At 39.5% G+C, this 25437-nt stretch overlaps 1 protein-coding gene across 3 annotated transcripts in view; it reads left to right on the top strand.

Moving 5' to 3' along the window:
• Nucleotides 1-25437, top strand: part of pcsk5b (proprotein convertase subtilisin/kexin type 5b) — a 73835-nt gene that overhangs the window by 2478 nt on the left and 45920 nt on the right. For all 3 annotated transcript variants that reach the window (XM_031309040.2, XM_031309042.2, XM_031309041.2), the window contains exons 2-9: nucleotides 2650-2754; nucleotides 12733-12885; nucleotides 14190-14333; nucleotides 15315-15391; nucleotides 19507-19595; nucleotides 20101-20273; nucleotides 23724-23936; nucleotides 25240-25340. In XM_031309040.2, the coding sequence (XP_031164900.1) occupies nucleotides 2650-2754; nucleotides 12733-12885; nucleotides 14190-14333; nucleotides 15315-15391; nucleotides 19507-19595; nucleotides 20101-20273; nucleotides 23724-23936; nucleotides 25240-25340 (1055 nt within the window). The remainder of the gene's footprint in view (nucleotides 1-2649; nucleotides 2755-12732; nucleotides 12886-14189; nucleotides 14334-15314; nucleotides 15392-19506; nucleotides 19596-20100; nucleotides 20274-23723; nucleotides 23937-25239; nucleotides 25341-25437) is intronic.

Here is a 25437-nt window from a genome sequence, read left to right as displayed (position 1 = left end):
TTATTGCAAGTCTTTTTGCCGTTTAACGCTGCTGTAGATTGCAAAGAGATACACTACAATCACAAGCAATACACTTCAATTGAATTAAACTTGCTAGGACTATTCATAAAGAGTGGACTGTTTGTGATAAATGATTTAGGGATAAGACTGCTAAGTGAGAAGAGGTTTTATGTTGTGATGGAAGGCAAAGTAGTTAAAGAGAGAAAAGGGGGGATGGGTAGGGAAAACATGTAACAGAGGGACAATATAGTCTTCTTGACAGGGGTGGAAAGGGAGAACAGACAAAGATAACCACATACTGGGAGATGGAGGGAGAAGGGACGATAGATAGACAGATGGATGAAAAGAGTTGGCATGGAGTGAGAGAGCACCTCGTTGGGGAATTCTGGGTAATCCTCTTAACCATGGAGCCCCCTTCCCAGACTAAGACAGTGGCCCAAATTGAGTCTAAATCAGCTGACAAGACCCTAGATGTGGATATCTGTTCAAACTGGTGTTTTGAAGAGATGGGAAAGGACTTGGAGCCATTGAGAGGAAGGGTGATGATCTGTAGCCAGACATGGACAGGAGGCGGTTGCATAAATAACAAGTTATGAGATCATTTAAGCAGGTTGTACTATTACATCAGTTGTTAAAGTTATCAGGCCAACTGGGTGTTGTTTTTGGAAAATACCTCACTCATGCTGATCATTTTTATCCAAGCTAATCATCCAGTTTCTGTGATGACCATTAAAACAAATCAGTATTTTATTTATTATAGCCTACTTTTTGGTTTGTTGATTTAGCCTGAGTTGATGATTTTAATTCTTATTTTGGGCCAGTTGGGGTACATGTTATATGGTCAGGGGGATAGGGATAACAATTTCAGTGCCAGCTTTCCCCTATCAATTCACATTTGTATGCAAATACATGTGAAGTAAAATATATTGAGTCAGTAGTAGTAGCCTATCCTTGATTTCACTTTAAAAAATGTAGCTGTAATAAGACTATTGCATCTGCTCTATGTAACAAGAATCTACTTAGTATCTGAACCACACTTATTCAGGCAAAACTTGAGCTTGTAGTTTTGGAGTCTGACCCAGCTGTGACACACTCGGAACAATTTTCCAGGGGAAAAGTCTTATCGCCTTTTAGCAATTCCTGGCAGGATTCCGTATCAAGTGACATGGAAGTGTTAATGTATCCAGTGAAAAAGTCTGTGATGCAAGACATCATTAATCACTAAAGTGCAAGTGGTTTCACTTAACAAATTTGTTTCCACATAATTCCCAGTAACCAAAGGTTATGCTGAAGTTGCGATTTCTTATGTGGGTTATTGCATTAGAATGAAAGTTGGGTTGACTATAACCTCTGCATATGATCAATTTTTGTCATAACTATAACAGTAACAACTCAAACCAATAATTTAGGAAACTGCACATCGAATGTGAGATGAAGTACAACCTGAAGAGGTGTTGAAGCTATGATAAAGGTTGTGAATTTCAAAATGTCACTGTAGTTGGAATACATGAGTGTTTTTTTCCAAACGACAGACTATAGATGGCTTTAAAAAGAGCAGTGCAGCAGAAGTTTAGACCTGGGCTTTTGGATTTTTTAATTCTGCGTGGAGAGCTTTTCCAGCAGCTCCCCATATGCAGACACTCCTAGAGGGAAGGGTGGCCTGCTAATGGCAGTGCAGATGTTGGGGAGATTAAATAGGCAGTGGAAGCACGATATGTTGAGACCTGTTTGCACTATGAGAAGCATCCAGATCGGTAGCCGCCTATTATGGAAGCAGATTTAGTTAGTATGTAGAATGATTTTTAAATCTGATTATTACCCAAGACATCTGATGTGTGCTGAATGGTTAGCTAATGTTTGGTATTTGCTGGAAGGTGATCCAGCAAGGCCTATTGGCACTGTCTTGTTTCTCATTTTATCAGTCTGGAAGTTGGAGAATGTGTGTATGTGCATGAGCTGAAAGCTGATCTAATGTGTTTTGTGGCGGTGGAGCTCAGCCATGGATCAGTGACGCACCACAGGACCCTTGGCAGCCATGATAGTTTGATCATCTGAGGGATTGTATGGTCTTTATCAATTATTAAAACTAATCACCATCCAGCAGGTTGCCGTCTGCCTATCATTTTCTGTCTGCGGATTCTCTGTCCTCCCTGTCTCTCTGTCACTCAAAGTCTTTGTTGTACATTTGTCTGACTTTCAGCCTGTCTCTTTCTGTCTTTTTGTGTCTCTTTGTCTTGTTTTTGTTTGACTTGTCTGCCCTTTCTGTCTCATCTTTTAGTCCATGTCCCTTTTGTCTTTTTCTCTATGACAATTTTTAAGACCTCAACCAAATTGTATGTATAATACATAGAAAAACATGGACATTAACATACCAACACAGAACATTGTAACTTTACTACTTTAAGAAAAGGAACGTCTTTAAAAGTACTTTAAAGTATGTTAAAGCACTCACTCAAAGTGCTTTAAAATACTCTGGAATACTGGAATAATACTGGAATGCAAACATCTCTACAAGAATAAAATTGCCAGAGCAGTTGTAGGACACTGCTGCAGAAAAAAAAATGTTTTTGTAGCTACACTAATGAGTTATGATGAGGTAGATAGGGTTATGGAATGAATATCTTTCTTAAGTCTGTATATGTTTTGCAGATTGGGGATCTCAAAGACCACTATCACTTCTTCCATAGCCGGACCATCAAGAGATCTACTTTGTCCAGCCGCGGTCGCCATAGTTTCATCTCCATGGAGCCCAAGGTAAGCCTACTGTACTTTTGTGAATGACAGGTTTAGAATTGAAATAGTTGACAGAGCATGCATTTCTTGTGTATTTAAATGGTACTGGAGTTTGAAAAAAAAAAAAAATCATAACTCAAGGTCCTCATACTAGCTTTTCCTACGAGTTTGCTCAGTTGTTTAAAGCCCCTTTCACACATTGCCCAGAGTTCATATGTGAAAACGGCTATAGAGATGACTGTTGTCATCACGTGACCTAAGTATGTAACTCAGCTTCCGATGAATACCATGAGGGTGCGGAGGAAAGCCCTAGAAAAAGTGAGGAAGTGGACCTTGAGTTACGATTATTTTGTGAAACTACTATAGCCAGGCTATAATTTTAAGACATCTTGCCAAAGGTTTTTGGCAGAACTTTAGACAGTTAAGTCTAAAACAAATACTTTCCTTTAGACCATTTGCTGATTTCTTCGTGTGTGTGTGTGTTAACTTGTTTAATAATGTTATTTTTATTTATGAAATATGCCATTACTATAATCCTAATTTCCACTTTGCAAGTAAATTCATCACCATCAGATCCCTGCTGTATTTGACGCACAGGCCTGAAGAATGTGTGGAATACATTTTACACACCAACTCAGTTGTCTTATCTTTGTTGTTGCAGACAAGACCTGAGACAAGATACACATGGGTTATTGCAGGGACAACGTGTTTATGAGAACAGAAACTATTACATTGCAAGTTTTCCTGACATTTCACGCTGTACTGATCGTAGTCCTTACAAATGAATTGTGATAAATGAGACCTATTCTCTTATTTTTTCTATTCTACAAACCCAGAAACCTCAGGTTCGATGGATAGGTTTAGAGGTGGGAGATTTAACATTATATAAATATAATTTTCCTTGAAATAAAAAGGGAACGGCTTATAAATGCTGATTCATTATATTAATTTATTTTTTAACCATCATGTTTCTGTGAAATATGTTCAGAAACTACATATCCTTTTAGACAGGGTGGTGTCCCAGAAAGAAGGTCTAGCCAGTTAATTGGATCTGTTAAATCAAAATTCAGTCTAGATTTTCCATTCTAAGCACGTGGCTCTTAGAAAAGCCCTGTTCCAGAAACACAAGTTAACAGAAAGCCATGTCTGTATCCATGGCAGCTGATTCCCCTAAAACTAACCTGTGGCAGGTTAACTTGATCTTAACCAGAGGTACCAGACTTGATTCAGACCCAAACTCTCAACAAATGGGCAGAACTGGTGCCATAGCCTTCCAACCAAAGTGACATTTTGCCCCAGTGATGTCACCATATTACATTATGGCCAATAGTCAGAGTATATGAAAAAAATACGTACTTTGATACGGTTTCTACTTCATCATTGTTAGGATTGCCTTATTAAATATAAAATACAGGCTTGCAAATCATCTTAGTCAACTGAACAATATGAACTGACCCTTCAAACTAGAGTTTGACCTAAGGTAACCCTTACTCTTGTCCGGTGAGTGCTCTTCTCATCACTGCACCAGGTCATCAAACTCTGGCTGCAATATTAATGAAGCCTGAATCTGACACCACTCTGAACTTCATCAGAATACACCGGACAAGTTGCTAATTCAAATTTAAGGGGGGGGGGGGGGGGTATAGTAGTAAATATAGTATTATATTTTTTCCTTTACTGTTGAAGATTGATATGTATAGAGTGCTTAAGTATGTAGCTTTAAATGGGATTCAAGGACAAGTCAGTTTGTGGAAATGTCTCATTCTTGATGTGAAAACCTAATAACTGTAGAATATTTTTTGTCATGTTTGTATCTTTTTAAAGAAAAAAATTGCACATCCAACAGATTTTCTGTGCAGGCACTTTGGAAAATATCACACGCTTGGAAAAAATGTTAATCCTGCACACTGCTCTTGCTGCAGCATCACTATCCATTAAAGAAAACTAACGTTTCGGTCCCTCTGGACATTCGTCAAGAGTATTTATTTAGTCATTTGTATCTCACACAAACTTTACTTGTTGTTGTTGTCCACCTGTTTGATGAAGTGGGTTACTTTATCAAGCAGGCTGGGACTTGATCCTGATAATGAAACGCCCCAGATCCATTACAGTGAAACTTAAAATATCCCATTCATGTGTATATTTTTGAAAAATATCGACTTTTTGGGGGATTCAGGGATTTAATCCAGCAGCAATGGCTTTGTGAATGTGTGTTTTCAACAGTGAATTCGAGGGCATGCAAGTTTGTTTGTATCTGTGCATGCACATGAATACATGCTGAAGAATTATAAGTATGTATTAGAGTGATTTATAAAAAGAAAGGATGAAATGGAAAGAAGATATCAGAAATAGTGAGCCAAACAGAATGAAAAGATAAGACAGTGTCTGTCACCTTCTGTTTCCACTTTTCTTGTTGTCCTCTCATCTCCTTGTTTCTTTTCAATTCTCTTTCCTTCTCTACTTATTTTGGTCCACTACGCTTGTTTTGTGCACCTGCTGTCCTTACCTGTCATCTTTTTTGTCTTCCTGGAACTCCCTCTCCTACCTCCTTTTTTCACTGTTCCTTTCAACGTACTTGTCTCCCTCCCTCCGTCTTTGGTTCTCTTGCTCGAGCCTGACACTGTGCCATGGTGGAGGAAGGTTTGTGTCCTAATGCCAGCTGGCTGAGAGACTGAGATTTTAGAGGACTAGATCAGAGATGAGAGGTTAAAGGACAGAAAAAGGAGCTATTACATCAGAAGTAGAGTGAAGAGGAGCTGAAGAGAGAAGGGAAGAGGGGAAAGATGGATTAGAGAAACCAAATAAAGTCAAAGTGGAGTGGGAAGGAATGGAGCTGTCAGTGTTTTCCCCTGACTCACTATGCTTTCAGCGTAATCTGCGAGCGGTCTGTGGGTTTGGGATCAACATGACGGCTAGTTTGGCACCAGCGTAGTCTGGCATGCTGCTAATGATGTTTTGTAATAATGACAGCGTGTGTGTTTGTGTGAGTCAGATGGGTGTAGCGGTGCCATGAAAGGCGCACCCTGCCATCCACAGTATTCATTGGCACACATGTTACCATGGTGATGCAGCACAGCACAGATTACCGCTTTATGGCATCCGCCTAACTGCAGTGTCACTTGCCTCTCAGGTCAAAGACCACTTATTTTTCCAGGGTGGTGAATGACTGTGCAGGCCATTGACCTGGAGAGAGCATGCATCTTCCTTTTGATAGCTGCATGTCTCTAATCGTTCCTTTTTTTCTCTCAAGTTTTTCCAAGATGAAATACAAGATTTTTAGCCTATTGCGGGTTTATTATAGATGTCATGTATCAGTATTTCTGGGATGCGGTGAAGGCCTAACTAACTTTATCAAAATAATTAAAGGAAGTTTTAATTTTCATTTTTAAATGAACAAACTTTACATTCCAACAAGACAAAGTTATAGAACAGATGTTTGTACTTTTTAGGTATTATAGGTATATATTATATCATTAGGGTGTATATTAGTTAGGTAATGTTACTGTAATGGAACTGTAAAGACAGTTGCATCTTACATGTACATTACGTTTGTGTTTAGCTTTCCCTTTGTGCATCACAATCCCTGTAAACCAATTTGAGAAAAACAAAGTGATAAAATATGCTGTGGCGACAATTTAAACAGCATATACAAAGCTGTTAATGAGGAGATCTTCTCTTTGCAGCACTTGGCTTGCACCTTGCACGGCTATGCTGACGTGCACCCATGTCTCATTCATATTGGGAGTTCCAAGAGAATTTGGACAGCCAAAGCCTTTTTTTTTTTTAGATCAACTTTTTATTGTTTTTATATTTTTGAACATACAGAACAATACAATTGAACAAGAACAAAAACCCTCTCCCACCCCCCACCCTCTGCAGTCTCGAAGAAAACAAAACAAAAAAAAACAAAAATCACACCTTGCCTAGTCACTCTCCTCTAGTTCTTGTGGCGCTGGGGTCATTAAGACTGATACTTGTGCTGCTACGCTTTTCCATAGGTCTATAGTCGATGATTTGGCTTTGTTAATCCTTGCTGTAGAGAGATCAAGCATAACTATGTCTAGAAAATATGCCGGGGGGGGGGGGGGCAGCGTTGAGCTATCATTTTCTTGGTTGCGGTTGAGCTGGCTAGCCAAATTTTCTTCTGTCTCCCAAGCAGGTACAATTTAGAGACGTCATTAAGCAACAAAACAATCGGGTCAGTAGGATTTCGACTAAAGCCTTGCAGCTTGTAGCTCTGCACTGTTATTAGTTTTTGGTGTGAAACGTGTTCAAGTATACTCGGTCTGCTTTGTTTGAAATCTATTTCAAGTTTACTGTAAACAACAATTAGAGTACTAGAGTGGTGATTTCTCCTTTTTATAATGTCCTTTTGAAGTCTGCAGACATTAGTAGAGGCAATGAACTGGTGTTCTGTTGCAAGAGCACAGTGTTTTCAGACGGACTCACTTACAGCTATAGCGAGACTCTTGTTTACTTGAAGTCATTTATCCAGACATGTGCAAGAAAACTGAGAGGCAGGTGTGGTCCGCAGCTGAAACCTCGCTGGGATACACTGAAATGCAAAATGGCTGTGATGCCAAAATTAAATTTCAGTGTTTTGTGATATTTATGAGTTGCAGGATTCTAAAAAGCATGCCCCATAAGGAAATATTTTATCACATGTTTTTAATATTTACCCACTATTGCTTGTCGATTTTTTTTTTTTTTTTTTTTTTCTTTTTTTTTTTTTTCTCATCATCCAAATGCCTTTTAGAGATCACTGTATTCATGAACATGTGCGGAAGACACTCACAGCATCAAGAAGACAACACAGATGGAGCTTGTGTACCTGTCAGGACCTAGGGGTAATTTGCATACGCACAGGTACTATGAAACTCCACACAGTCCCACGTACAGATTTCCATAAAGCCTGGATGCTTGTGGGACATTCTGCCATAGACTCCTGAATCTGTTTCTGCCTTAAATTTGTTTAACAGATGAACCATTAAGGAATCGACGCCCTGAGAGGAGCACCTACTGCTGGCCAACACAGCACCACAGGGCTCAAACCATCTGTGAAAAGTTGTGCGACTGTGTGCTGTGTTTGGGCTGAGGCTCTGAATTGCACTTAGAGAGCAGAGGAACTGGCTTCTCGTGTCAGTCCAAACGTCGTTGTGGGTGTTTAGCTTCACCAGCCAGTTCTTTTGCCTGCTACGCAAACAGCGTCTCAAAAACAGCAGTGAAAGTGGATCAATTTGTTCCCATTTGTTCTATTGAAGTGAACTCTTCCCCAGTTTCCCCTGGTTACTGACCCAGCCGCCACGAGCCACCTGCAAACCCTTACACAGAGAGCGAATGAGAGAGAGGAGGGAGGAAGGGGGTTGGAATGGGAACAAGAGAGACAGACAGGCAATTTCAAAGAAAAATGGGCATCTGCGGAGAAGAAGACCTGAAGTACAACGGAGAGACGGCAAGAAAGAAGCAGATAAGGTGGAGAGATGTGGAAAGTAAAAAAGTAAGATAGGAAAGGGAGTTGGAGTGGGAGAAAATAAAAAAGGTGCTAGCTGTTAAAGGTGCTAGCCGATCATTCATCTGCTCCATCAAGCTAGAGTTTAAAAAAAATGCCTGCCAGCAAATTTGCAGTGAGACATGGGCAAGTTTTACAGACAATAAGGGCAATATTGTCTTTGGATAGGGATTGTCAAAGGGATTGTCAAACATAATACAAAAAAAACAGATAACCACAGACTGTGACCGGTGAGTGATAACAAAGGATGACATTGCCCTTGATTGCTTTAGAAAAACTGTTGAATACCATTAATCTGCCTCTGGTCATCCTGCAAATAGAGGACAAAAGTGTATTTTTTAAATATCCATATCTATGAAAAGAAATGAAAAGCCACATATGTTAGCCGTAGCAGTATGTAGGGAAAAGTAGGGAACCACTTTAAATGTAAATATAAATTATTTTTGTTAGACTAATCGTGGCAGAGATTAAACATTGAACTTATCAGAGGACATGGAACAGTAAAACACCTGCACGTTTCATCCATGTATTTATGTATTTTTAGTTTAAAGATACTATTTTAGCAGATACTTCAAGTATATATCTATATATATTACAGACATACAGTGTGTCCTCTAATCACCAGACTGCTCTTTTTAAAGGTGTGTGTGTGTGTGTGTGTGTGTGTACACCAGTTGTTTAGATATGATATTAATGTCTCTCTGTCTATCCTCTGGACTTGTTTATTTTCCCTCTGCCTTCATACTCATATTAATAGTGTTTGTCACAGTTTGCTTGAATAATTTTCTTTTGGCTTTAGAAGTGGTTTCCCTCTGCTTATGCTTCTGAAAAAAAGTGCAGGTGTGAGAATGAGGTGTAAAAATGGCAATGATCAATGAGAGATTTTTACAGCATCTACCGCTGCAGAACTGCTGAATCTGTTTTAAACTATTTTACATTGAGACTGACAACATATTTAGTTTTACAAATTTAGTATCCAACCTTTTTATCAATCTTCACCTTTTTAACATTGACATAGTTTTCAGCCCATAGATCATTGAAAGTAATCAGTAATCCGATGAAAAACCTAAAAAAGAGTAATGTTTTGGTTGAACTGTTCATTTTTTCAGAAAGTGTCACTAAAAGCTGAGGAAAGCTCAGCAAACCAATACCATCTGGACTAATCTGGTAGGTAGATGAACAGTTCAGTGGCTCTGCTCCTGCAGATAAAACAATAAATTAGAAGTGCTTTATGACCCTTTTTTATTCACTACACTGAGTCAGTATGTAGAATATAAAGTACAGTATATAGCTATAATAATGCCTGATACTTCAATCATCCTTAATAATTGCTTCACCTACCACCTCCTTATGGAGGACGGAGGTCATCATCAACTACAAAGCAGCAGCTGACAAAGGTTGTAGGGTTCTTGGTGTCTTGCTCAAGGGCCCTTCAGTAGAGTGGATACTTGTCAGAACGCAGATGCATGAAACTTCAGGTTCTTCAGCAAAGTGTTCATGAATCTTATTAGGTTCTTGGGTGTTATCAGACATTTCTGAGGTGAAAACTACACACTAATTGGGATCCAACTTCAGCAAAATCACTTCTTTTTTCCGCCATCTTTAAAATCTTTGCTCTGTCTAGTCTATCCGTAGAAGAATTAATGGCATAGAGGATTGGCGGGGAGATGAGAGGCAGTGGTGCATTCATCATAAGACCTTCCTTGAATTACCAAGTTACGGACAAGCGCAGTTGTAAGTCACGCTGCTGATCAAAAATTGAGGTTGATGCAGTGCTAATGTGTGCAAATTGTAATGATACACCAGTGCTTTTGCACGGACACACGCATGCGCAATTCCTGATGACAATGTTGTTTTGGGGCTAATAGCGTGTGTAAACAGTTTCGTTGAAACTGATGGTCCTGACAGAACTTGTAGTGAAATGAGCTCAGACGGAGGAGCACCAGGCTAAAACAAAATATCTCACTGTGCTTTTTACTCTTTGTCTCTGTTTTTCCTCCCTGGTTTGCCATTTCCTTTTCTTCCATATCTTGCTCTCTTAAAAGGGAGGTCTACACTCTTGAGTTATTAAGTTTTGTCATTTACAGAATCATATTTTTGCTCTCCCTCCTTCAGGATCTATTAAGAGCATACATACTTGAGTTATTAAATCAATGTTATTTATAAAATCAATCATCCTCCCTTCACTTGCCGTCTTTTGGTCTCACTTGCTATTTATTTTCACTTCCCTCCTCTTCCAGCTCGGTCTTTTTTTATTGACTCTCCTGGGACTTGTTCTCTTCAGCTCTTTATCACCTCTTTTTCTCTTGTCTTATCGTGTCTCTTTGCCTCCCTCTCCAACTCTCCGGAGAGCCTGGTAGATTATTTCAGTGCATGAGACCAGATAATCACTCTGCAGTCATTATGTCAGCTTTTCTCTTCTCCTCTGTGTCTGCTGGAGCTGTATTGATGTGGAGAAATGCTTCGTCTTTGCAGTCACATATTGTTCTATAAAGCCTCAGACTTCTGGATCTGGCATACTGAGCAACAAACAAGTTTTCAATGTGAAAACTAGGGATGTCCCGATCAGGTTTTTTGCCCTTGAGTCAGAGTCATTTGATTTTGAGTATCTACTGATACCGAGTCCCGATCCGATACTTCTATAATAATTCAACTTTATAATACCTCCAGTCCGCAGACATACTTGCGCTTTCCGCTTCAAGCTGCTTCCGTGTTCTAATTTTGCGGCATTTAACCAATAGCGTCTCTGCAACAAAGTGATGTCATGCCGCACGCGTTGCTGTTTCTGTGTGGAGTCAAAAGGGTCTAACTCTGTGCCACCGCATAACTATAGATGTGTTAAAAAATAATGAGAATATATATACATATATATCCGAGTCCTGATCAGGAGGTAACGTCTGATTCCGATCGAGTCTGAAACCACGTGATCGGGCCCGATTTCCGATCACATGATCGGATCTGGACATCCCTAGTGAAAACGGTTCGATTGATTAATCTGTTATTAGCGTGGTTTTTTGTCTGTACATTATGCATAGGCACTTTAAGTTCACAGTAGACGGTGTGTTGATCAGAAGAAGTGCACGTTATTTACTGTATAAGCGGTAGCTACTCGTAGTAGTAACCAGGATCCTACCATAGTCTGTGTAAGTTGTCACACATTCATGTTTATGTGCAAACTTCAGTCTGAAGAATCCATAAATCATTTATTACAGATATATTTTACATCTCAGGATGCTCTCATACAGCTTGCCACATGCACCCTCTGTGTGTTGTGCCAGTTTTATGCCTGCTAATATTTTAGTTTTTATGTTGTCATCATTGCTGGTACATGTAAACTTCTCCATTGAGTCTTTTTAGACAAATGAAGTCTGCAGGACTTTAGCTAGACTAAACACAAGATTTCAGGGTTTTAAAAAGAGGTGACCAGGGCCAAGCAAGTGGGTCCAGCCCTCATGTTCAGGTCCAACAATGCTGATTTTGAAATCGGAAAATTCCGTCTGAAAGTGGAGCAAGATTCCTGCCAAGGAATGCCTTGCGCCTTGAAGCGAGCCCATAACATTTGAGAGATTGATGTTACCTGAGAGACATTTATGTCTTCGGTGCATATGTGTGTGTATTAGTCTGGCCATTTTGCAGACAGGGAAAAATTAACTGATGGAGAGAAAAGAAATGTGTCCACTGCAAAACTCTTGTAGGCTAACACTGGAATGAATAGAAAGTTTACCTTTTTATATGGCTAAAAAGGATATGTCATGATTCTGTTGATACTTCTTAACACAGGCTTTTTTAATGCAGTAGTCTTAATTTGCTCACCTTTGCCACATTCAAATGGGGAGACTATATATATATATATATATATATATATATATATATATATATATATATATATATATATATATATATATATATATATATATATATATATATATATATATATATATATATATATAAATATAAAATCCATAAGGCTGAAATTACTTTTGAAAATGTTTTTCTTTGAAATAAAAACACATTTAAAAAAACTGGATTTCTCTTCAGTATTGATTCCATCTACAGTTTAAAAAAAAGTAGTCTGGACTCATGGCTCAACCTTGACAAAAATGTAATTCTCTAATCCTGCTTTCGTATGTGTTGTCAGTCTGCGCTGGTCGGGCGTTACAGTATACTAGCCATATCTATTCTCTTGAGATAGTCTTTGTGTGTGTGAGTTCATCATATAAGGCAAAGAACAGGAAATACAGCCACTGTAGGTTCACTCTTTTTTTTTTTTTTTTTTTTTTTTTTTTGTTAAAGATGCAGCACCCATTATTTAAGAGGATCCCAGGTTTTCCAGAACCTTATATTTTCCTGAAGATTGTGTGGGCCCATGAACACATCATTTCAAAGGAACTTTAATGAAATTACACCTGTTGACTGATTGTACTATGTGTGAAGTAATTCTACTATTGTGTGGTATTACTTGATGCTAACTTCTGTGTTGTGTGTTTTAGGTGGAGTGGATACAGCAGCAGGTGGTGAAGAGGAGGATCAAGAGGGATTACAAGCCAGTCCCGCCCTTTTCACTTACAAGCCCCGCCCACAGCAACCCCGACCAGAACAACATATTCTTTAATGATGCCAAGTGGAGCAGTATGTGGTACATTGTGAGTACACTGTATGCTCTCTCTCTCTGTTTTTTATGTTTACTGCACCAAAACAAGAATATCACAAATTCCAAGGCAATTGGAGCCCAATATAATTTAGAGAGTTTTATCTATTCTTCTCGGAGGCTTGCATGCTGTTCTTTGCCTACATTTATCAAGTGTGTGGGTCAAAGGTGAGCCAAGGTCATGGAATGATCCTGATTACTGCAGGGTTAGGAGAGCTGAGTGATTTGTGTGTTTTTCTGAATGAAAGAATAGAAAAGCCATAGTGGTGACATTTTTGCATTTCCTCAATTTGATGTATGCAGGGTCAAGCTAAGAGATTCTGTTTACTCACAAATATTTGTCACAGGAAAGTCCACAGAGGTAAAAATATAAATGTTGCTGTGTTCTTGCATTTCAAAATCATTTCTCAATCGGCAGTGCTATGTGTGCACCCGTTCACGCACATACACAGAAGCGCACACTCTTACACAGTACATTCAAATTCACATTGCAGAGATTTGCAGGCTTATCAGATGTTTGCATACACCCTTAGATAATTGCTTGTGTGTGTGTGTGTGTGTGTGTGTGTGTGTGTGTGTGTGTGTGTGTTCTGCTCTGTCAATTGTTAACTTTGTATAGATAACTCTGAATACTTTGACCAGAGGTTTTAAACATATTTTTCTAGCTGTAGGACAGAACTCTCTGAACATGATGTGTTTTTTTTTCAGGTTAACTTTGAAAGAAAAGGTTTCTCAGGTCATTTTTGTTTGTGTGATCAATTTCTTTATTGATATTCAAACTTGATAATATAGGGGGTGGGGCTACATGTTGATAGATCACAAATAAAGTAGATACATATAATCCCAAATGTCTATCCATTAATCAGCACAAAATTGGCAAACTACAAACAAAAAAGAAATAGAAGAAATAAGACCATTTGTTTTGCTACTAAAAAATCAAACAAATACGAGCTTGTGGCACACAGGTGTTTTTGAAAATAATTTGCAGTAAAAGGATATTGTAAGCAACATTTACATGTGTTGTGACTGGTTGAGAGCCGGCTGAGTAAAAGTTAAGACATAAGATGTTACAGTTTAACCAAGCTGTTTGGCTGGTGTATGTGTGACTGTGCCTCTGTATGAAAAATGGTAATGCTCAAACTTGCTCTAAGTTAAGTGGACAGTGGACATTTCGTTATGTGGGCACACTCATAATGCTTAAGTTGTGTATCTGCAAGATGCTGATGTGTTTGTTTTGGTTTCCCCCTGCTTACTTCTTTATCACCTCTCTTCCTTCACCTCCTGCCACCATCTCTCCAGCACTGTAACGACGACGTCCATAACTGCCAGTCGGACATGAACATCATGGGGGCGTGGAAGAGGGGCTACACGGGTAAAGACGTAGTGGTGACCATACTAGATGACGGCATCGAGAGGAACCACCCAGACCTCTTTCAGAACTACGTGAGTGTGTATGTATGCGCGTGTAGGGCGGCTATCAATGGCAGTGTGTGTGTGTGTGTGTGTGTGTGTGTGTGTGTGTGTGCTTGTTGAGTCTTCAGTCATCAGACATATACAAAGATTGACCCCTTTTTAATACAATTTCACTGCGTGGGAGGTTTTGGGAGTTATAGAAATGTATATATGTAACCTGCTTTGTGTGCGTTTGGCTATGAGGATGATCTTTTTTGTGGAAAAAGGTATTTCAGTTGTGAGACAAATTTAAATCAAACATTATGATTATAGTATTAATAACATAGAAATCAGAATTTGTATCTAGGAATCCATTGTCCTTTTTAGGATCTAACTAAGCCATGTTACAGAAAGCAAGAAATTCATGTTACAGAAGTCATCTAGACTGCGATACTGGTGGTAATTTGAATCAGATAATCGTGTCATGGATTACATTTTGAAGGAAAAGCTTCCTCAAACCTTTGGGTGTGCAGGTATGCTGTGTGTTCATGTTTATTTGTCTGTGGTTACATACTTCATGTGCATGCAAAGGTGTGTCTACCTCAGACCAAGGCCAGATAGTTAGAGCAAGTTCTTGGCCTGAGGCATCAGGTAAGGCCATCAATCAACCATGCAGATAAAATGATTCACACCCTGTTAGACAGCAGCCAGCGCTGCTGTTATTAGCTACTCCTAATGCCTGGATTTGTTTATGCCGAAGGGTGAGCGGCGCAGCAGATTGAGTTTGCTCTGATTGCATTCGATTTACAAAACTGTTGTGAGTGATTCAAATGTGAACTGTTTGATTGGGTTAGAGAAACACACACACACACACACACACACACACACACACACACACACACACACACACACACACACGGGGGCAGTGCTGAACCTACCTTTCTTATGAATTTACATGTTAGATGTTTTCTCTCCCCTGATTATTCATTTTGGTGTTTGACGTACTTGTTTTGACCTGTGTCTCCCCTCTAGGACCCTCAGGCCAGCTATGATGTCAATGGTAACGATATGGATCCCATGCCTCGATATGACGCAACCAACGAGAACAAGTAAGAAAAACAAATCTATACCAGAACTAATGGGACATAAATTCAGTTTTAAGGGTTAAGGTAAAAATTGGATGTGGCTTTAGTGTTTTCGGGTTACAGTCATCCAAATGCTCTTCTGTGTGTTTTTCTAATTGATTTTTTACGAAAAGCTCTTTGCCCCAATATGTTTGTGTTTGCTGAGCCCTGACCTTGCTGTGGGTGCAATGAGTTAAATAAGTATATTTGATTGTGACATTTGTGGGTGGGTTGTGGTTTTTTTGTTTAAACGAGTGTATGTGTTTGTGTTTGAGAGGACAAAAGAGAGGCGCGCTTGTCCAGGCACTTGTCTTGATTTTTGGTGTGTGTGTGTTTGGCTGCAGCAGCCCAAGTGCCTTTGGCAGTGGCTCAGTCCCTGCTGGTAATGCATTGTCTTAAAGAGACATGAGGCCTACAGATGCAGTTTAATGAACTGGTTTCCTTTTTAAGGCTGAATTCATAGATGCCTATGATGTTATGTGTGTGAACAGAAATCTGGTTCGCCCTCTTTGACTTTCATTACTCTTTTTTTTTTTTTCAACAAAACTAACTCATGTCATTTACAAACTGGAGGTAATTTTATTTTAATATAATAAATACGAAACACAGAGGGCACATCTTCCATGGGAATAGGGAGTCTAATGGAATAGATTTCAAAGGTTGGTGTGTGGTGGCCGGCAAGTTAAAACTGGTCATCATGCCCAAAAAGCAAGAAACAAACCATCTGTGATTTTTGGGGAATAACGCTAACCTAAGCTACATCTGGCAAACTGCGGATTGTTTTCAAACTGTGTGTTGTATAGCAACAAGAATGATGTAATTCTTGTCAGTTTTAACCTATTGTTGTTTATGTGTTAGCGGTGCTAACAGCTAACCCACCGCAGATTTAAAAGGACAATATGACAAAAATTGTGGAAACTCCTGTTATGCCTGAGTCAAATGTCCTTTTGTTTAAAACCAGACAGTGGTCACAGAGCTTCCTGATTGTTTAGTAATCTAGTGTTTGTGTTTTGGGATGTTTGTGTTTCTCTACCTGCTGTTTGAAACTAGCAGATCTATAAATGTTGCAGGTGTATGTGTATGTCCTATGAAATTAGGATAAACCAAGCTCTTCATCTTCTTGCAATTGTTAAACTACGTTTAACTGTCATTGTTACGCTTCTGTGACACAAAGCAACTGTAATTATTAAATTTCAGTCTCCCAATAGATCTGTGAACTATAAATGGTCGCCAGTGGCCTACCATATTAAAATCTGTCTGGGAAATTTTTAATAAAAAATTCACTGATTCACAAAGAACCAACAAATATATATTTTTACTTTGCTTGTTGAAGCAGGGACAAAACACACAGCTATAAAAGTTAAATGTGAGTGTAGGTGGCTGTATTCTTTGAAACTTTCAGGAAGTTAAAAAGTATGTGTTTGCATGAATAATTACTGTGTGAGTGTGTATTGTTTCGACTGACTATTATCCATTGCACAAACATTATATGGCTCTGGTTTAAAACACAGAGAGATCCCTAAGTGACTGTGACACAGATGTGTAGAAAATGGAAAATACAGGCAAACAAAGACTGTAAAGACGGCCAGGCAGACGATTTTATGGATTAGTGGAGTGAAGTGAACTGAGTGAAGACTGTTGAAGCGTTTTGAAAGATGGGGCCAGCATTGGCTCATTAACTGACAAAGAGGCCTATCACTGATTTGCAGCCATTTAATATGTTATACTTTTCCCCTCATTTGTGTTAACCTTTCTGTTGTTGAAATGTTTAGCTTAGCATTAAGACTGGTAACAGGGAAACAGCAAGCCAGGCTCTGGCAAAAGGTAAATCTCTAAAATTGATGTAGTCTATTAACAAATTATATCTTGATTGTTATTTATTAGACTAGCTTAATGTTGTTACCTCTGGACAAAGCCAGGCTAGCTGTTTCCCCTTTTTTCCAGTCTTTGTGCTAAGCTAAGCTGACTGACTGCTGGCGGTAGCTTCATATTTACTGTACAGAATTGTATAGAAGTGATATTAATCTAGCTCTTGGCAAGAAAGCGAATATGCATATTTCCCAGAATGGCAAAATATTCCTTCTCACTTGTTTGTACTGCTCTGATTTGAACTTTCTATAGTTTTGGAATAGAGAGGTCCTTTTCCCTGCACAGCTTTAATACTGTGTAAGCAGCACATTAAGAAGGTCAAGCTAAAGTAATGTTGTCAGGTGAGAAGAAAGGTTGAAAAGCACTCAACTAATTTCATGAAAAGTTAAAGGAAAAAAACCTGGAGTGGTGTTGTGCATTTTACTGTGCATTTGTTTTGAATTCCACCAGTGTATAGGACAGTGGAGGATTGCGTGAAATTCTGGGACAGATTGTGGGTGAAGAAAAGTGACGTGAGAGATATATAATTCCTACTTTTGCTATTTGATTTAATAGTAGTAGAAAGATTTTTTTAGAGAACATTTTTTTAATGAAATTGCCAAGCATGGATGTTGCAGTGTATATACACCATAGCTAAGTGAGGACAGTGATGCTTCAATATTTTTTCCCACCATTGATCATGTTGTTAAATAAATGTTATCCTGAAATCATCAAGTTACTGTGAAACAGATTTTCCTCAGTCTGAGTGCTTCCCTGGACTTTAAAACTTCCCTGTGTCTTCCCGGGGGTTTGGATAGCTAGATGCTGGGTTTCCATGGCAGCGGTCAGAGTTGTTTCCGGGGGGTGTTGTGATGCAGATGTTCTCTGCAGGAGATGTGCGTGTGTTAGTGTGTTTGTACCGATACAGAAAGTGGTATTTTTGAGTAGGCGGCGCCCAAAAAACATACTTATGTTTGTTTATGCTGTTTGCTGACCCAGGCTGATGTCACCACTGCAGTTAATGGTGGAATGTTACCCTGTGTGTCTGTGTCTCTGTGTCTGTCTGTCTGTTTGTCTGTCTGGCTGTCTGTCTGTACACTGATGTTGGACACTGTTCAGTCCCTCCAGGATTTTGCGGCCTTTTTTTGAGATTGTTGTGGCCCTAAATGCCTAATTTCGCCGGAGATTTTGTAAAAAATTGTGATTAAAAAATGCGATGTCTTTTGTATTTTTGTTAGTTAAATTCCTAACCTGGCCTGGGACACACATTCATACGGTTTCATAAAATACTTATTGGACTTTAACGTATCATTGCACTTACAATAACAAGCGTAGCTGTCCTCAATTTAGGTCATCCTGTACATCTCATCTCTGGTTTTTCCTACATCCACCGTGTGTGTTTGTGTGGTGTGTGTGTGCGCGCGTCAGTCACGGGGGGAACTGAGCAGCAGAGAGCCGACAGGATTAAAACAGCAGCAGCTTTCAGCGACCTTAGAGTGAAAAATCGTTACAGCGTACATTGATGTTAAAATGTATACAGGTTGGCAGGACGGTCTGAAAAGGTTTTGCACGGTCTTTCGCTTTACGTTTTGTTGGTAAATGTGAGATGTTCGAGTCACACACGTCTCGTCTTCATATCAGAAACAAGGAAATGAATTTGGCGACGTACGTATGTTACGTCAACCCGTTCTCACTCCCGCTTGGTCAGGGGCTCTCAGCGTCACATATTGACGCAAAGTCTGGCACGTGGGACTGCTGGGATTGGTTGAAATCGCAGTAAACTCCGGTTATTGGTCAAAATTGTGAGTTGCACCAAATTCACGGTGATTGGTTGAATTCGCGTGAATTGTCGCGATTGCGACATTGCGAAATCCTGGAGGCACTGATTGTTTTACCTATCATTGATTTTGTGTGTGCGTGTGGATGCTGTACTGTACAAAAAGTCATAAAAGGTCCAAACTGTGCCTCTGTTTGTGTGTGTTTGCTCATTTGGCAGCCATTGCAATTGAGGAATGTTGAACTACCTCTTCTTCCATTCTCTGTTTGGCCTATGAGGAAAAAGCAGAAATTGTAGAAATATTTAGTGTTTGCTACATATGTAACACTTATTACTCTTGATGCAATCCTAAACAAAATTGTTTATCAGGAATGTACTCATCTATTTGTGAAAATGTGTGTTTACTTGCAAGTGTGTGTATACACGTGAGTTCTAGATTTGTGTAATTAGCTGCTCATTCCTGCTCTTTCCTCAGACACGGGACACGGTGTGCGGGCGAAGTTGCTGCAGCCGCAAACAACTCCCACTGCATTGTGGGAATTGCATACAATGCCAGAATAGGAGGTGAGTGATATTTGTCTAGTTATTATTCCAACAACCGGGTTTAACTAAAATGAACTGAGTGTTTGTCTTTGTGTCACTGATTGATCATCAGCTTATGTCCCACACACTATTAAGATGTCGTCATGGTGACGTCTAACTGCTTCTGCACACATGCATGCTAATGAACACAGAAATTAAATATACGATGATAGGAACCTGTAGAAATCTAATGTAGAGATCTTGTTGCAGAAATTAACATATTAAAGAGGAGCAAAATATTTTAGTAAAGTGTAACTTCTAATGCTTGTCTAATACAACCAGCTGTTAGGTGGGACAAGCATACTGAAATACTGCTAATTATTGTATCGATTAGCCTAATTAGATGTGATTTACCTGACTGTGTTTAATTTCTTATGGTTATTATGACAGGACATTAAGCAGCTTGACTGGCTGCTTTATGTATATTGTTAAACAGCCAGTTCTGTGGAAATACATAGGACATAGATTAAACTAGTTTGTGTATTAGGTGTGCGAATGCTGGATGGTGATGTAACAGATATGGTGGAGGCCAAGTCTCTAAGCCTCCAGCCGCAGCACATCGACATCTACAGTGCCAGCTGGGGACCTGATGACGATGGAAAGACCGTGGATGGACCTGCATCTCTGGCCCGTCAGGCCTTCGAGAATGGCATCCGCATGGTGGGCACATGCACACATGCATAAACATTTACATACAGATCAATGTACAAATGTGCTTCATTGCTCAGCCAAGTCTTTGCTATTGGTATTTATATGGTGAGAAAAGATACAAACACACACTTTAAGCAGATATGTGTGTGTAAGTGTTCCACATTCATATATTTGTGTCCCAAAGTCCTCCCTGGCTATCTGTGAAGCTCATCTAGACATTAGAGAGCAGCCCTGGTCTATTAGCATATATTAATTTACATATTCATAGCTCATTTTGCATAAAGACAAGCTACCGCTGTGTTGTTGGCTGAGTGGAGAGGGAAAGCTGTAACAGAGGTTAAGAGGGGTGAAGTCATTTACTGGTCATGTCTCACTCACACATACATCTACAAAGTTTGCTACTACTGGCTTTCTGCCACTTGGTTAAGCAGATGTAGACCTTTGAGGAGGTGAGACAGAAACTGAAAACTTTGTCTTAAAGGCTGAGTGCCTGAGGCATGTTACAAAAAAAAGAAAAGAGAGAGGAAAAAAGACACGGACAGGTGGGGAGTGTGAGTAGAAGAGAGTCCCCACCGCTCCTGACAGGCTGGCCTTTTAAGATGACAGAGGTGAGGGAGATATCTGTCCAACTGGTACGAGTTGGGCATGTTTATGTTGCTTGAATGCCCTCCTGGTGTGTGTGTGTGTGTGTGTGTGTGTGTGTGTGTGTGTGTGTGTGTGTGTGTGTGTGTGTGTGTGTGTGTGGAGATGACATGCTTGTCAGTGTAATGTGTGTGGTGTGTGTAGCTGAGTGGAGATGACATGCTTGTCAGTGTAACATGTACCTATGTGACACTCTGAAGAGAGAGTTTATCACAAAGAGCTGAGGTGTTAGAAATACCATTGACAGCTGTTGAGAGGGTTGGACTCAGCTTGTTTTGCTGTATGTGTGAAAAAAACTGAGAAATTGTTTGTCTCTATGTAGCTTATGCACAACAACAGTGTTTTTAATTAGGCTAACCCTGTCTGTGTGTATATAGCTCTCAATCATAACAGTGAAGTTCATCAAAATATGTTTTGCTAGATAAAGTAATAAATCATTGACATTGTTTGATCATTGAAATTGTTAATGATGAATTGTCTGACAACCGTCATTAATTGGCATTTCTTTGAATCCTTTTTTCTGTGCTCTCTTTCAATCTATTGATGATGATTGCTGTCCATCAGTTTTACATTGTGTCTCACTAGGCCTGTCGCAATATGCAATAAATCAATTAATCGCAAGATAAATAAAAATGAGCTCAATAATTTTTAAATGGAAATTATCGCGGCCGGAAAAAATTCCATTTTATTTATTGTTTTTGGTTGTTTTGCTCATTTATTGTGGATATTTAAAATGTCTTCCAGTTCCATTGTTAAATATTCTTTAGAAATAAAAGTTTATGGATCTTTGAAAAGGTGTACCTGCATTATTATGCCATTATCATTATATTAGATGAAAATGGTCTCAGAACGACAATATTATCGTTTATCGCAATAATTTCTGGGACAATTTATCGTCCAGAAAAATTTGTTATCGTGACAGGCCTATGTCTCACCTCTCCTTCATCCTCCTCTCTCACCCTTGTCCTCTTTACTCACTGTTTCCTCTCCCTCTCATTCTTTGTCCCCTCCTTTCTTTCAAAGTGCTCTTCATCGCTCTTATCAGTCAGTGTTTGCGCCTGTCTGATCCCCCTTCTCACTCAGAGGGGCTCCACCTGCCTGACAGAAGCCCCCCTTTTGAAGAACTCCATTTGTGGGTGGGTGGGTGGGTGGGTGGGTGGTAAGTGTTGTTTGATTGTGTGTCTGGACAAACAGTATCGCAGTGTCAGTCAGTTCGTCAGATGCCTTTTTTGCTGACTCCTGGCTGAACTTTGCCTTCACAACTCGGTCGGTCATCACCAACACTGTAACTAGCTTAGTGTGTCTCCACCAGGCCTGGGTTTAACTCTGCCAATTTTGGATGTACAATGTCTAATTGAAAAAGGCATTTGGCTTGAGAAGGTTTCCAATGAAAAATAATTGAGACTGAATACTCTATTAGTAAATTAATTAGTGTCTATTCACACTTTGAGTCAATGTGAAGCTCACTCTGAGCTAGCCCTGGCCAATTAGCAAGATATTCTGTCTACATCTGGGATGAATTTTAGAAACTTAGAATATTAAACTGTAACTAAACTATAAAAGCTGCCTGGCTGCACAGGTAAACAGCCTCAGTTATAACAAATGTCCATATGTGTGCAATGTTCATCCAAAACATGCACAATATTGTAAAATCTCTGTAGTCTTATTTGCTGTACAAAATAAGTAAGTAAGTCACTATATGTTAAAACAGCTCTTGTCTTTACATGCATTTTTTGTGTGGCTTTATTGCTTTGCCTCCTTTTTATATTTGTGTACAATCAAGTCAACTCTAATGTTGGCTTTTTGTAGGCTTTTGATGCAAGTACAAATACTACCATTGTTTAGGTTATATTTTCAAACAGTAACTAATTTAACATAATTGAGCGAAACAGACACCGTACAGATATTTACTGAACTGACAAAAATAATGAAACAAAATAGATGCAAGTAAACATAACGTCCCACCTGCAAGGATGTAACAAAATGAAAATATTGAATAAAAAAACAGAGTAGGCAGCTACATGGCAACAATAACATGAATAAAGATTAACAAATAAATAGGAGTCAAAGATTAGAAAATAGCCTAATGGTAAGAGTAAGTAGGAAGAGATTAATAAGATGATGCAGCTATTGCATTCAAGAATTTAAGAAAATAAGTAAAATATATTAAGACATGATTTAATTATTTTCAACACATTTCAATAAAATGTGCAAACAATATTCCCGGCTGAATACCAATGGGAAAAATAAATAAAAAATAAAGTTTAGCATCAGACATGCTGCAATAAAATGTACTATTCACAAAAACAAACCGCAATGTCCTATCTGACATATTACTAATTAATATGACAATATTGGGTCTAGTAATATATAAAGTCTGATGTCGGGCAGTAATTGAACTTGTCTCTTCTGCTGCTGTGTCACGGAGAAATGGAAATTCTCCTCAGTCCAACATGAAAAAAAAACTCAGCACAGCATGGCACTTTTCAAGGGAAAAAAATACCTACTATATTTTGCCCAGTTGAAACATTATGATTACTGAACTTGGATCAAATCTTATCAGATCTGTTGCCAGACACTCACAGGACGCTGAGGACTTGCATCGTCTCTGATCTTTTCTGGCTCTCTCCCTCTGCTGGTGTTGCTGATCTTTTCTTCTTCATACAGTGGTTTCTGGAAACTGAACACAGAACTTGTTACTCTGCCTTCTGACAAACATTGAAAGTACATTTAAAAAAATAAACCAAAACAAAGTCTGGTAAGGAGTAATTACTAGTAATTACTACTAAGACAAATCTTTGTATCTTTTCCTGTCAGGGGAGGAAGGGGCGTGGCTCCATCTTTGTGTGGGCTTCAGGCAACGGCGGGCGCAGCAGAGACCATTGCTCCTGCGACGGCTACACCAACTCTATCTATACCATCTCCATCTCCAGCACAGCTGAGAGCGGACGCAAGCCATGGTACCTGGAGGAATGCTCGTCCACACTGACCACCACCTACAGCAGTGGAGAGAACTACGACCGAAAGATTGTGAGGATTGAAGTGTCTGTGGTAGACTTCAACAATTGCTGTTGAAAACACACACACGCACACGCACACGCACAAGCACATTAGTTCTTAAAAGAAGCGCAAGTTCCCATGGCCTAATTTTACTGCAGGGCCAGTATGCCTTTTCCTTCTTCACTGATGTCGGAGTTGTAGCATTGTGTATTGTGCTTAATTGAAATTAGGACAATATTTCTGTTTTCCATCTTTAAATGTGTGACATGAACCAAAGAGATTTGCTAAGGTACGTCTCACTGTCCTAGACAATTCAACTCATTCATTTACACTGGATGCTGCCCATGTTTTGATTTGGAGCTTATTGTTTTATTTATTTTGTAGAAATTTGCACATGCAATATATAATTTCAGTTAAGAATACAGCTGGTGCTGTTTGGCACCAACTTGGCCTTGTTTGTGTGTGCTTGTGGGTCCAGTGGTGTGGCCTGATTTACCCCAAATTGACCAAATCACTCCCATGGTCCACTGGGATGGACAGTGAGAGTTGTCCTCTGTGAGCTAGCTTGTCTGGCAGTGTCTTGCTACATTCCCCGTGCCGATGCTACAGAAGGACACAGACACACACACACACACACACACACACACACACACACACACACACACAAACGCACTCTTTACCCTCTGGCTTCGTACACTTAGAGTAGAACATCATAGATCTAAATGTCATTCTAATTTACTTGAGCACACACTGTCCTGTCTACTAAATGCTATTGGACCACTTTTACTTCCTACTAAACCATTTCAGATTCTGTGTGTGTGTGTGTGTGTGTGTGTGTGTGTGTGTGTGTTTGTCTTCAGATAATCCCTCAAAGTTTTTGGTCCAGGAAAGGTCCTTTTGAAGAGGACCTCAGACTGGAAGTTAGCCAAGCTTTTCTTGGTGGCTGACTGACTGTCAAGCTGTCTGACTAGTTGGCTGTATAAAGTCCATACAATCAAATCCAACATACAGCGCTTTAACATGTTTTACTACTCCTTATTCCTTCTTACTCTTTGTCATTGGCTTCTCCTTCGGGATTGGATTGATTCCTTGAATTCTTGGGGAAACTGGTGATTTGCATACTTGTGTGTGACTATCTGTGTGTGTTATTTGTAGTGAGGCAGTGTATCAAAGCTGGAATGTGAGTTTCAGGTTTGCCTAAATCCTCCTCATCCTCATGACTTCTCTCTCTGTTTCTTTTTCCCTGTCCTCCTGCCATCACGGTCACTATTTTCTCCTCCTCTAACTCCACATCTGTAACGGTCTACTCTCTCTTCTTCTCTCCTCTCTGCAGATCACAACAGACCTGAGACATCGATGTACAGACAGTCACACAGGGACATCGGCCTCGGCTCCCATGGCTGCTGCCATTATTGCTCTGGCCCTGGAGGCAAAGTAAGATCCACTTAACCTCATCCCTTCGCTTCATCCCTTTGCCCCTTGCTTACCTTCTAATGCTCTCTTGTCTGCTGGCCTCATTGATCTGTAAGGG

The sequence above is a fragment of the Sander lucioperca genome, chromosome 2 (assembly GCF_008315115.2).
Source record: "Sander lucioperca isolate FBNREF2018 chromosome 2, SLUC_FBN_1.2, whole genome shotgun sequence".
NCBI lineage: Eukaryota > Metazoa > Chordata > Actinopteri > Perciformes > Percidae > Sander > Sander lucioperca.
This window is presented reverse-complemented; position numbering and strand designations above follow the sequence as displayed.